The sequence below is a fragment of the Mesoplodon mirus genome (genome assembly GCF_964341445.2).
Source record: "Mesoplodon mirus genome assembly, chromosome: 2".
NCBI lineage: Eukaryota > Metazoa > Chordata > Mammalia > Artiodactyla > Ziphiidae > Mesoplodon > Mesoplodon mirus.
Window position 1 is genome coordinate 116254868 of NC_138977.1, and position 12304 is coordinate 116267171.

The 12304-nt window shown below is 36.9% G+C and overlaps 1 protein-coding gene across 5 annotated transcripts in view; it reads left to right on the forward strand.

Moving 5' to 3' along the window:
• Window positions 1-12304, forward strand: part of ERO1B (endoplasmic reticulum oxidoreductase 1 beta) — a 64915-nt gene that overhangs the window by 24120 nt on the left and 28491 nt on the right. For all 5 annotated transcript variants that reach the window (XM_082645556.1, XM_082645557.1, XM_082645554.1 and 2 more), the window contains exons 4-6: window positions 1705-1746; window positions 3788-3870; window positions 9410-9483. In XM_082645556.1, coding sequence (XP_082501682.1) covers window positions 1705-1746; window positions 3788-3870; window positions 9410-9483 — 199 coding nt within the window. The remainder of the gene's footprint in view (window positions 1-1704; window positions 1747-3787; window positions 3871-9409; window positions 9484-12304) is intronic.

Below are 12304 nucleotides of genomic sequence, written 5' to 3' on the forward strand. Positions count from 1 at the left end.
TTATTTACTTGGCTGCCTCGGGTCTTAGTTGGGGCACGCAGGCTCAGTAACTGTGGCTTGCGGGCTCCAGAGCGCAGGCTCCGTAGCTGTGGCGCACAGGTTTAGTTGCCCTGAGGCATGTGGGATCTTAGTTCCTCAACCAGGGATCGAACCGGCACCCCTGCATTGCAAGGCGGATTCTTAACTATTGGACCGCCAGGAAAGTCCCCTATCATTACTTTTAATAATTCTTTTTTGTGATTTTTGTGTTATTCATGATGATCCTCTGTGGTGCCTATTCCCATATTTCTCAATAGCCTGTATTAAGATTTGCTTAAGTCAAGTTACTGCATTCAGCATCAAACCTTTTAAAAAGCTGCTAGTACTTTGGTTTTAGCATATTATACTTGTTAGAGGGCAACATTAATGAGAGGGCATTTTAATAAGTATTCCATATTTGAAGTTCAGGGTCTGATAACTGTACCTGCTACTTGTGACTTGAGTTTTATACTTTTCCCTCTTCTGCCTTCTGTTAGTGGTGCTAGAAAACGCTGAGATGATAAAGTATTGGCAGCAAGTAACGTTTTAACTATATGATATTGGGGGGAAATTTCTTATCATTATTACTTACATTCTTCAGCCTGACAGAAAAATATTTATTCTGAGTATTTGACTAAACTTTATCTGTGAAACATGAAAACGTTTTAATGGGTAATTTGCAGTTAATTTGATAGCCCATAGATTCAAATGTTGGAAATCAGTTCCCTGGGTTGATCAGAGGATCAACCTGGGATTGCCTGCTTTCAGATATGATTTTTGCTTAAGATTGTGTTTGATAAACCAGTTGTAATAATTCATAGATTTATTTAAGCCTGAAACTAATTATTGGTTTTACAGAAAAGAAAGACCTACATGAAGTTCTTACATTGGTAAACCCTAGATTACCTAGATTGGTAAACCCTAGGTTAATCATATGAGCCAAGGAAACTTTGTTTTTTTTAATCTTATTGAAGTGTGGTTGATCCACCACGTTGTTAATTTCTGCTGCACAGCAAAGCGACTCAGTTATACGTATATATGCTTTTTCATATTCTTTTCCATTTTGTTTTTTCACAGGATATTGAATATAGTTCCCTGTGCTGTACAGTAGGACCTTGTTGTTTATCCATCCTATATATAATCATTTGCATCTGCTAACCCCAAACTCCCAGTCCATCCTTCCCCCACCCCCACTTCCCCTTGGCAACCACAGGTCTGGCAAAGAACTTACTCTTGCTTTCTAGTATTAATTCAAAAGTATCTAAATTTCAAATATTAACTTAGAGCAGAAATTTAAATTAAGCATAATATATTTCAAATAATTTTTAATTTTTAAAAAGTTGTTTCTGTGGAAAGAAAATTATGGAAAAAGTGATTTTGCTAGGTTTTTTTTTTAAACCTAAAAATTATGTAAGCTATTAATTACTGCATTGAGAGTTATTAGAGCTGATTTTGACACTCTTTGTTTCAGTTTTCTATACTGTGCTTTACAAGTCTGTAAATTGGGATAGTTGTTTACCTTTCACCTCAGGAGGTAGTATGAAAACAGAATTTGAATTAATGTATATTTTCTCCTCATGGACTAAAATAGCCTTTGAATTAGAACAGTGGCATTAATAATTCATGAAGAAATCTCAAAAATATAAATATCATTCTCTAAGTTTTTGTTTTTGTTCTTCTTTTAAGAGTAAAATTCCAGTTGGAATTAAAGCTGGGAGTTCTAATAAGGTGAGTCACTTTTCTTCATTAAATATTTCTGCTTTACATAGTGAAACTTGCCCCTTACTGCTTGGTGTAGTTGCTGAAGAGAACCATGATATAGTTAGTTGGGAATGGACACATTTTTGTCTGAGAATCCCAAATCCTTAATTTTGTAGCAAGCAGTGAGGTGTAGTGTATTCTTTACAATTAAACTATATAGCTTCTTTTGAAATACTTTAGTTGTGTTTTTAGAACTTCTAGAATAACTATAAAGTACTGTAGTCAATGTCAGTTTACCTAATCAACAGGCATTTTGTCAGGCATGTATTTTTACTCTTCTGTTTCAGCTGTTTTCAACTATTTCAGTCATATTCAGGATTATTTTGTATAGAGTAAACAATTATCAAGATATTTTGAGCATAGTAATTTTCAATGGCATTAAAAGGTATCCTTGGGCCTCCCTGGTGGCGCAGTGGTTGAGAGTCCGCCTGCCGATGCAGGGGATACGGGTTCGTGCCCCGGTCTGGGAGGATCCCATATGCCGCGGAGCGGCTGGGCCCGTGAGCCATGGCTGCTGAGCCTGCGCATCCGGAGCCTGTGCTCCGCAACGGGAGAGGCCACAACAGTGAGAGGCCCGCGTACGGAAAAAAAAAAAAAAAAAAAAGGTATCCTTTTCCTCTTATGGGGTATGTCATAATCTACTTGGCCATTCATATGTTTTTAAATAACAGTGTGTTTCCAACTTTTCACTATCATACATATGTAATAAAGATCATCCTACCCTCTCTCTCTGCTTCCCTGTGCATCCTCTCTTCATTTTCTTGTGTTCTCTACCTTTGCAGTCTTTTGTTTGCACTCCCTCTTTTATTTATTTTTATTTCAGATCTACAACAAATAGTAGAAAGACAATTGAAATCCCTTCTGAACTCCTTCCCAATCCCATTATATTTCCTCCCTCCCTAGAGCTAGCCACTTTGCTGAAGTTGATGTCTATCCTTCTGTGATACTTTTTCTTTTTATATTGTATTATACATGTGTCCACAAATAATATATAGATCTGTTATACAAAATTTAAAACAATTTTTAATATTATATTTTGTATTTCTTCAAGTTAAAAACATTTTTTTTACTTTATATTTTTACGTAGTATTGTGCTTTTGAAATTTTGTCTCTGCTAATATATGTAGATTTTGTTAATTTTAATAGCTGCAAAATATTCAGTTGTATAGATATTTGTATAATTGTGTGAATAGCCATTCCTCTGTTGATGGACATTTCAATTGTTTTCAGGTTTTTGCTATCACAAACAATGACGCACTGGCATCTTTGTCTTTTGTCGAATTGTGCACATATGTAACAGTTTCTCTAGGTCTATATTTAGAAGTAAGATTTCTGGGCCAAAGGGGGTGCCTATCTCAACATTACAGGAGAGTACCAAATAACTTTCTAAAGTGGTTTTTGTTTTTGCTTTTAAATGTTGCTCTAGATATGGATTCAGCAGTGGGACTGCTGGCTCAAGGGTTTATTCATATTTACAGCTCTACATAAATATTGTTAAATTACTTTCCCAAGAGGGTCTTCTCATTTCACATCATCACCAACATACCAATGCAAATTGCTACTTTTTTTTTTTTTTTTTTTTTTTTTTTTTTTTTTTGCGGTACACGGGCCTCCCACTGTTGTGGCTTCTCCCACTGCGGAGCACAGGCTCCAGACGCGCAGGCTCAGCAGCCATGGCTCACGGGCCCAGCCGCTCTGCGGCATGTGGGATCTTCCCGGACCAGGGCACGAACCCATGTCCCCTGCATCGGCAGGCGGGCTCTCAACCACTCCACCACCAGGGAAGCCCAATTGCTGCATTTTTAATGTCTTTGCTTATTTATTAGGTGGAAATTTGTGACACATTTTCATTTGCATTTCTTCCATGTGTTAGGGATTCTGATAATAAGATGTATCTATATTTAGTATACATCATCATTGATAAACTGACTCTTCTGCCAATGGAACCTGAAATAAAGACAAAGGTAATAATTGCTACTAAACTTACATATTATGAATTTCTTTTCAGTACTTGAAAGTGGCAAACAATACCAAAGAATTAGAAGATTGTGAACAAGCTAGTAAACTGGGAGCAATTAACAGCACATTAAGGTAAATTTCATTTTAGTAGTATTAAGAAAATATTCCCTTGTTTATTTATGATAGAAATCTTTGGTTTTTCTTGTGTTTTTGATTAAACATTAAAGTTTTAACTAATCTTTGAAAGGAAAAAGTTATTCTTTATCCTAAATTTCATGATAGCTTTGCTTCCTCTTAGCTGATTCGTTCTTAAACGTCTAAGTCATCAATAATGGCTATTAAAAAGGAAAAATTTAGGTGATTTCTCATTTAGCAGGGTTTATGGGTCCGTTCTTCCTGATTATTATGGGAAAAGGAACTTGAATCTCTGAGTTTTTAAAATAGTAATTCAATCTATATGTTACATTTTGAATGATAAAGGTTTCTATTAACATAACTGTTAATGTTTCATAGATTTTTTTTTTCTGTTGACTTTATTTGCTCTAAGTACAAACCTGCTTTTGAAGGCCAACATGAGTAATTTGTAAGTGGTCTCAGATTATGCAGTTATAAAATGACTGAGCAGATCTGTAGTTGTGAGTGGGGAAGGGAATATGACAGAAATTCTTTTTCATTTCCCTGTTAAGATTTGTAATTATGTACTATAATTGTTAAAGACAATAAAGTTAGTAGTTTTATGTATCTTATTTATTGATGAAAAATTCTAATATATAAAAGTAGAAAGGATAGTATAATAAACACCCATATATCCTCTACTCCAAATGAATAAATGTTAACATTTTCTACCATGTTTATGAGAAAAGAGAAATGCCAAAGATGAATTTGAAATCCCCTATGTTTATTCCCCAATCCTGTTTTCTTCCCTCTTTCCTTATAGATAACTGAATTTGGTATGTATCCAAGTCCGTGTTTTTGTTTTTAATTTATATATATATAGTTTGTGTATATGATTTTATTTTTCCTTTATGTAAATGATATAATGTGATAATTAACATTCTGCAACTCTTTTTACACTGCACATTTTGCTTTCTAGATATATCCATGTTAGAATGAGACAAATCTGTATGTTTTTTTAGCTGATAAATGGTTTTCATCATATTAATATGCCATATTTTGCTTATCTATTCCCCTACTGATGGCCATTTAGGTTGTTTCAAATTTTTTACTTCTACAAATTATGCCACCTTGAGCATCCTTGATAATGTTTTTTGTATACACTGGAAATAAAATTGCTGAACCCTAAGCTTGCCCTCTTGCAGCTGTTCTTCATATAGCCTGATGGCTTTCTAAAACACTTGTGTAGCTATGTATGGCCTCCATCACTGAGAACTTGCTTTGTTCTCCACATCCTTGCCAAAAATTGGTAATGTTTGATAAGTGTGAAATAGTATCTCATTTTTCCTTAATTATATTTTGTTGATTATTAGTGAGTTTGAGCATTTTTTCCTCTTGTTTATTGGGCATTCCGGTTTCTTATTCATTCAACAAATGAATGCCTACAATATGCCAGGTGCTATTCTAGGATTATAGCGGTGTAAGTGGGAAACAAATTCCAGCCCTCCTGCAGCTTCATCCTAGGCAGAGATGTGCAAGAAACAAGTAAAGTTAGTGCTAAGTAATAAAATGATGATGAGTGCCAGGCAGAAAAATGATGCAGGGAAGAGAGAGAGAGGGCTAGGGGTGAAGGTGGTTGCACTGTTTTTAATTGTTGGTCCAAGAAGGCCAGAGTGATAACAGGCAAAGCGCTCATGAAGGCCTGAGTCATAATATGGCTGCCTGGGCAGGTAGGGGGGTGGGGAACAGTATTCCAGGCATGCATAATGGTTAGTAAAAGGCCCTGAGGCCAGAGCTTGCCTTGACTGCTTGAGGAAGCACAAGGCCAGTGTGGCTGGAGTATAGTGAACAAGGACAAAGTAATGGAAGACAAAATCAGAAGATGCTAGGGATGGGAGGGGGCAGGAGTAAGGTGGGGTGGAGATCTTGTAGCATCTTGAAGACACTTATTATGAATATTGCTTTTAAAACTGAGTGGAATGAAAAGCCACTGGCGGATTTTGAGAGAGTGTGTCAGGGAGCCAGGTGTTATGTCGTGGAAGCCTGCTTTATGTGTTACTGTAGTAATCCTCATAAGACGTGATGGTGGTTTAGTTTAGGCTGGGGTGATGGCAGTGGAAATAATGAGAGGTGGTCAGATTCTGGATAGATTTTGGAGGTAGAGCAGAGTGTATTTGCTGAAGGATTGGATGTAGGGTATGAAAACAGACAGGAGCTAAGAATGATTACAAGATTCGGTTGTAAAAAAAAAAATGGAGCTGCCATTTATTGAACTAGGGGCACCTACTGGAGGAGCAAGTTTGATGGGAAATTTTAGTTCAACCTTGGACTTGTTAAGTTTGAGCTGCCTGTGAAACGTCCAGCAAGCAGTTGGATATACAAATCTCATTTTCAGGGGAAGGGTCTGGGCTGGAGATAAATGCGGGAGTCATTCAATGAATGTGTGATATTTAAAAACCATAAACCTGAGTGAGATTACCAAGGAGAGAATATAAATAGAGAAGTGATCCAGGGACTGGGCCTTAAGTTATCATAAGATTTTGAGGTAAATTGCCTGTTAATATTCTTTGCTATCTTTTCCTCCATTGGGGAAGGGGTGCATTTTAAAATTATTCTGTAGGCATTCTTCATATAATCTGATAATAATTCTTTGTTGCCTGTATGGGTTGTTAGGGCTTGTCTTTTAATTTTGCTTATGGATTTTTGTTGTTAAACTGAAGTTATTAATTTTTTAAACTTTTAAGTTTAACACACACATAATAAAGTATACACATCTTAAATATAAAGGCCAATTTAATTTTACAAAGTGAACCACCTCTATTAGCCACCATCCAGAACAATATACTTGCTACCCAGCAGATCACATCATGTACTTTCCTAGCCATTACCACCTTCCAGAGTTAATCATGATTTTGAGTTATGTTAGTAAAGATTAGTTTTGCCCATTTATATACATGGTGTAATATAGTGTGTATTCTTTTGTATCTGGCTTATTTTATGCAACATTATGTTGAATAATACGCTGGATGTCTTGGCCATTTCACAAAATATTTAGGTGGATATTTGCTGGTCCATTTGGTATGCATTTCTGTGGAGAATATACCTAGGAGTGGAATTAAGAACTGCCAAATGGTTTTCCAGAATGACTGTACCAAAATACATTGTCGCTAGTAGTAGTGTACAGGAGCTCCGCATTCCACAACTTCTCCGGCAGTCGGTAGTGTAATTTTTAAACAGCTTTATGGGAGTGTAATTGACACACAGTACACTGTACCTATTCAAAATGTACAATGTGATGTTCTGACATGTGTACATTCACAAAAATCAGCACAATCAAGATGGTTATGTCTACACTCCCCAAAGTCTTCTCATGCCCCAGTGTAACCCCTCCATCCCATCCCTTCCTGTCCCTGTTTCCCACCTCAAAGACGACTACTTTAACTCACAGCACTGTCTCGATAGAAAGCCCTAGGTTAAGCCCAAGAGATTCTTCTGTAAGTACCATGGCATCCATCTTCATAGTGACTTTTAGAAAAGCTGGACTAGATGACCTTTAAGGTTCCTTATAACTTGTTTATATACGAAACTGGGCCAGCTCTATTAGCATTAGATTAACATTCCATATCTTTTCTGCTACCATGGCTTTAGGCAAGGGTTCGATGAAACAATCCAGAAAACTGCATCAAATAAGTGTGCTAAAAGTTCCTCTAAGTTAGTCATATTGCTCATAAGAAAATAGGCATTTACATCAGAATTGCTTTGTTCTTTACTATTTTCAGCAGAAGACTTATCTGATTAAACATAACTGTAGTTATCATTTTAGCTCTCACTAGAACTTAGGCATTCTTGTTTTTTTTTTTTTTTTAGATGTTGGGGGTAGGAGTTTATTTATTTATTTATTTATTTATTTTTGCTGTGTTGGGTCTTCATTTCTGTGCGAGGGCTTTCTCTAGTTGTGGCAAGCGGGGGCCACTCTTCATCGCAGTGCGCGGGCCTCTCACTATCGCAGCCTCTGTTGTTGCGGAGCACAGGCTCCAGACGCGCAGGCTCAGTAGTTGTGGCTCATGGGCCTAGTTGCTCCGCAGCATGTGGGATCCTCCCAGACCAGGGCTCGAACCCGTGTCCCCTGCATTAGCAGGCAGATTCTCAACCACTGCGCCACCAGGGAAGCCCAGGCATTCTTGTTTTATGGCATCATATATTTCAACTGAGTCACCTATGATATAAAATTTTCCATTAACTTTTATGAAGTTAATTATATATTCCCATAGGAGAAACAGAATCCCATGGTAAATTGAATTGGAAATTTTTATTGGTAAAGTTGTTGTAGTGCGACCAGCCTTATATACTTCCTGCAGTCGTTAGGCTATGCAGCAGCTTCTCAAATACAAAATAAATTATTGGCTATGACAGTACCACATTTATGAATACCTGATTTATACTTGGTACGTCATTTTTTTTTTGCCTCATTTTTTTTCCTTTAGTGTAGGGAATAAAGATGGTATATATGCTACCATCATGTATTTAAGACAGAATGTCTGAATATAGGTTAAAGTGAATATAGGTCAAAGTTTATTTGAATGAGTGCAGTTGTTCCTTTATCAGTTCTCCAGGTCAGAAATCTTGATGATAGGACTTACCTGGTGGTGCAGTGGTTAAGCATTTGCCTGCCAATGCAGGGGACACGGGTTTGAGCCCTGGTCCGGGAAGATCCCACATGCCACGGAGCAACTAAGCCCGTGCACCACAACTACTGAGCCTGCGCTCTAGAGCCCGCGAGCCACAACTACTGAGCCCGCAAGGCACAACTACTGAAGCCCACGCACCTAGAGCCTGTGCTCTGCAACAAGAGAAGCCACCGCATTGAGACGCCCATGCACCACAACAAAGAGTAGCCTCCGCTTGCCGCAACTAGAGAAAGCCCGCGCACAGCAATGAAGACCCAATGCAGCCAAAAATAAATAAATAAATAATATATATTTATTAATAAAAGAAATCTGGAACTTAGATTTTGTTAAATGTGACATAATGTGTAAAATGAATGATACACTGTGATGAAAGTGACATTGGTGTTACTAGGGAATAGCATGTTGGATGGAAGATCCTAGAAATGCATTTTTTAGTATTTTGGGTTGTATAAGTAGAGAAGCAATTTAAATTAAAAGAATTATGAAAGTAAATTTAATTCCTACTTTAGGAAAAAATAATACATAGTTAACTACAATTTCTAAGTCAACTAAAAAGACCAGCCTGAATTTCGTGTTTAACTACGTCTTATATATATTTGTAAATCAGTTTTCTGGTCAAAGTAGTTATCATTGAACTAGGGCTAAAATAGTTTTAATATAGTTAAGAAATATAAATCACAGAAATAAATATGTCTTTCGTATAACTTGTTTTAATCATTCCTTCATGTGACTGCTAACTGAATTTGTAACACCATCTAATTAATAAAGACGTGATCTCAGATTACCTATTCTTAGTACACTAGAATACAGTGTTAAAGTTTTCAACTCCAGATTTAATCCTTTTTCTTTTTTATTCCTCCTTCCCATAGTAATCAAAGCAGAGAAGCTTTCATTGACTGGGCAAGATATGATGATTCACAGGATCACTTTTGTGAACTTGATGGTAATAAAAGAAACTATTGTAATTACATTATTTTAACTTTAACCCCTTTAAGACCCTTAAATCAGTGAAGTTACAGTCAGAGTTATAGCTTAAAGACACAGGATGTTGTACGTGGATCTTATTATTCATAATGGTGTTTATTGAGAACCGATGTTCCAGGCCCTGTGCTAAGTGCCTTAAGTACATTATTTCTTAGCTTTACAACTACCCTAATAGGTGTGTATTATTTTATATGTGGGGAAACTGAGTCTCAAAAAGACAAAGTAACTTGCCCAAGATCACACAGTAGCAAGAGGCTGAGACAGGATTCAATCCCAGATCTGACTGAATCCCAAACCTGTCTTCTTTCCATTGTGACACCCCACCTCCTATGGACCTCTAATTCAAGCCACTTAGTTATAGGTCTGTGACCATGTTATAGAAATGTTCACACTCGAATTAGTTGGAGGTCTCAACAAACTAACATAAAGACACCTTCCAACAGCGTGGAGGACTCTAATTTGACTTCCCCACAGCCCTCCTTCCAAGAGTCTGCTGGACTGGAAGCAATGGTGGTTCAGTAGTAACTACCACTTCTTTTAACAGAAGATAATTGATGTGACTCAAAATTTTTTATCTATAGGAGAATACTCCCAATAATTGTGTTGAGTAGGCTTAAATCATTCATTTGGCCTCTCTTTACCTTTTACCTTGGTATTGTTATTTTCTGGTGGTAGAAAAGAATTTGGGGTTCAACCATGCATAACTGAAAACAGGCAGCAGAAGTTCTTCTGAATTTTTAAATCATCTAGCATGGTTTGCTTTCTGAAGATTTGTTTTAAAGATTCTTACCTAGAATTGTGTTTTTAATGCAGTCTGTAATGGAATGAATTACAGGGCACTTCTACAATAGTATGGTAAATTGAGAAGATGCTGGGAGAGGGAGTGTTATTACCATGTTTTATATGGTTTCAACAAGGAAATTGTTAAGAGATCTGAACAGAGTTTTTTCGATATGATAGTGGGCAATTCATAGATACCCCTATTATGATATTTAGAATTGGCAACGGTTTTATCAGAGCAAGCTGTTGTACCTGGGTGAGCACTCACGTGGCTGACTGCTCTCATTTGCTTTTTCGTTGTCAATCTAATTATATTTGAGTGTTTAACACTTATAGTCACTTCTTTCCAACTTCTCATGTATTCTTTTATTAAAATATTCTGGATAGTGCTTATTTAACAGGTTTTCAGATTAAAAAATCATTTCTGTGAATATATATTTCTCTTTAGGTATTTAGTAAAAAATACTACTCAATTGTAGAGGTTGCTTGCTATGATTAAATTGATGTGTTCTGTTATCTGTCATCAGTATAAATAGTGTTAATTAATTTTTCAGTATAGCTTCTTAAATTGTAAAAGTGGAAGAGGTGTCCTATAAAAATTTCCATAAAATCATCCTTTAAAATTTTTAGGATTACATATTAAAGTAACTAGTTGTTTTTATATTTTTAAAATTAATTAATTAATTTTTGGCTGCGTTGGGTCTTCGTTGCCGCACGGGGGCTTTCTCTAGTTGTGGCGAGCGGGGACTACTCTTCATTGTGGCGCGCAGGCTTCTTCTCACTGTGGTGGCTTCTCTTGTTGCGGAGCATGGGCTCTAGGCTCATGGGCTTCAGTAGTTGTGGCATGTGGGCTCAGTAGTTGTGGCTCATGGGCTCTAGAGCGCAGGCTCAGTAGTTGTGATGCACGGGCTTAGTTGCTCTGCGGCATGTGAGATCTTCCTGGACCAGGGCTCAAACCTGTGTCCCCTGCACTGGCAGGCAGATTCCTAACCGCTGTGCCACCTGTTTTTATATTTTATGTAATTCTTAAACACGTGAAACCATGCTACTAGTTGGATTACCATGATTCTCCTAGTAATGTTCATGTATGTCCCAAAGATTTTTACCTACAGTTTAAAAAAAATACTATCAGAGTAGCTTTGGAGTCATTGTTTAGTTATTTCAGTAATCTAAAATCATTAGATTAGTGACTTCCCTGGTGGTCCAGTGGCTAGGACTCTGTGCTCCCAGTGCAGGGGGCCTGGATTCGATCACTGGTCAGGGAACTAGATCCAGCATGCTGCAACTAAGACCCGACACAGCTAAATAAATAAATAAATATTTAAAAATAAAATAAAATCATTAGATTAAAACAAAAAATCTAAAGAATATTCACCCCAGTTATTGGAATATAGTCAAACACCCCTGCTCTCTGCTGTTTTGTTTTTGGTTTTGTCATTATTTGAAAGGAAAGATGATCCTCATAGATCATATAATAGGTTTTTAAATAATTGAGCGGTTTAAGGTAAGCCGCTCTCCCTTCCTCTATTTTTTTTTTGATATTGTTTTTATGCATGGCTTGCTGCTTCCTTTGCTTCAGGTTTCTGCTCAAATGTCACCTCCTCAGAGAAGCCTGCTGTCATAAAAGAGTAACCACTTTCACTTTCTATCTCTTTGCACTGCTGCCTGCTCCCAGAGTACTAAGAACTATGTGAGAAACACTATTTAGTTTATCTGTATGTTGTCTGTCTTCATCTAGATTGTGAGCGACTTGAGAGCAAGGACCGTGTCTTTTTCTTCACGACTGTATCCCTAGTGCCTAGAACACTGCCGGGCCATGGTTCATGCCCAGTAAATATTTGCTCAATGAAGTAGTTAGTTCATTAAATAACCTGAACAGTGTGATAGATTTTTACTTTTTATTTTTCCCCTGAAAACAGGTTCATTGATACATTAAAAATATTGCTTAAAACACTGGTTTCTAAATCTAGCTGTGTATCAGAATTACTTGTATGCTTTAT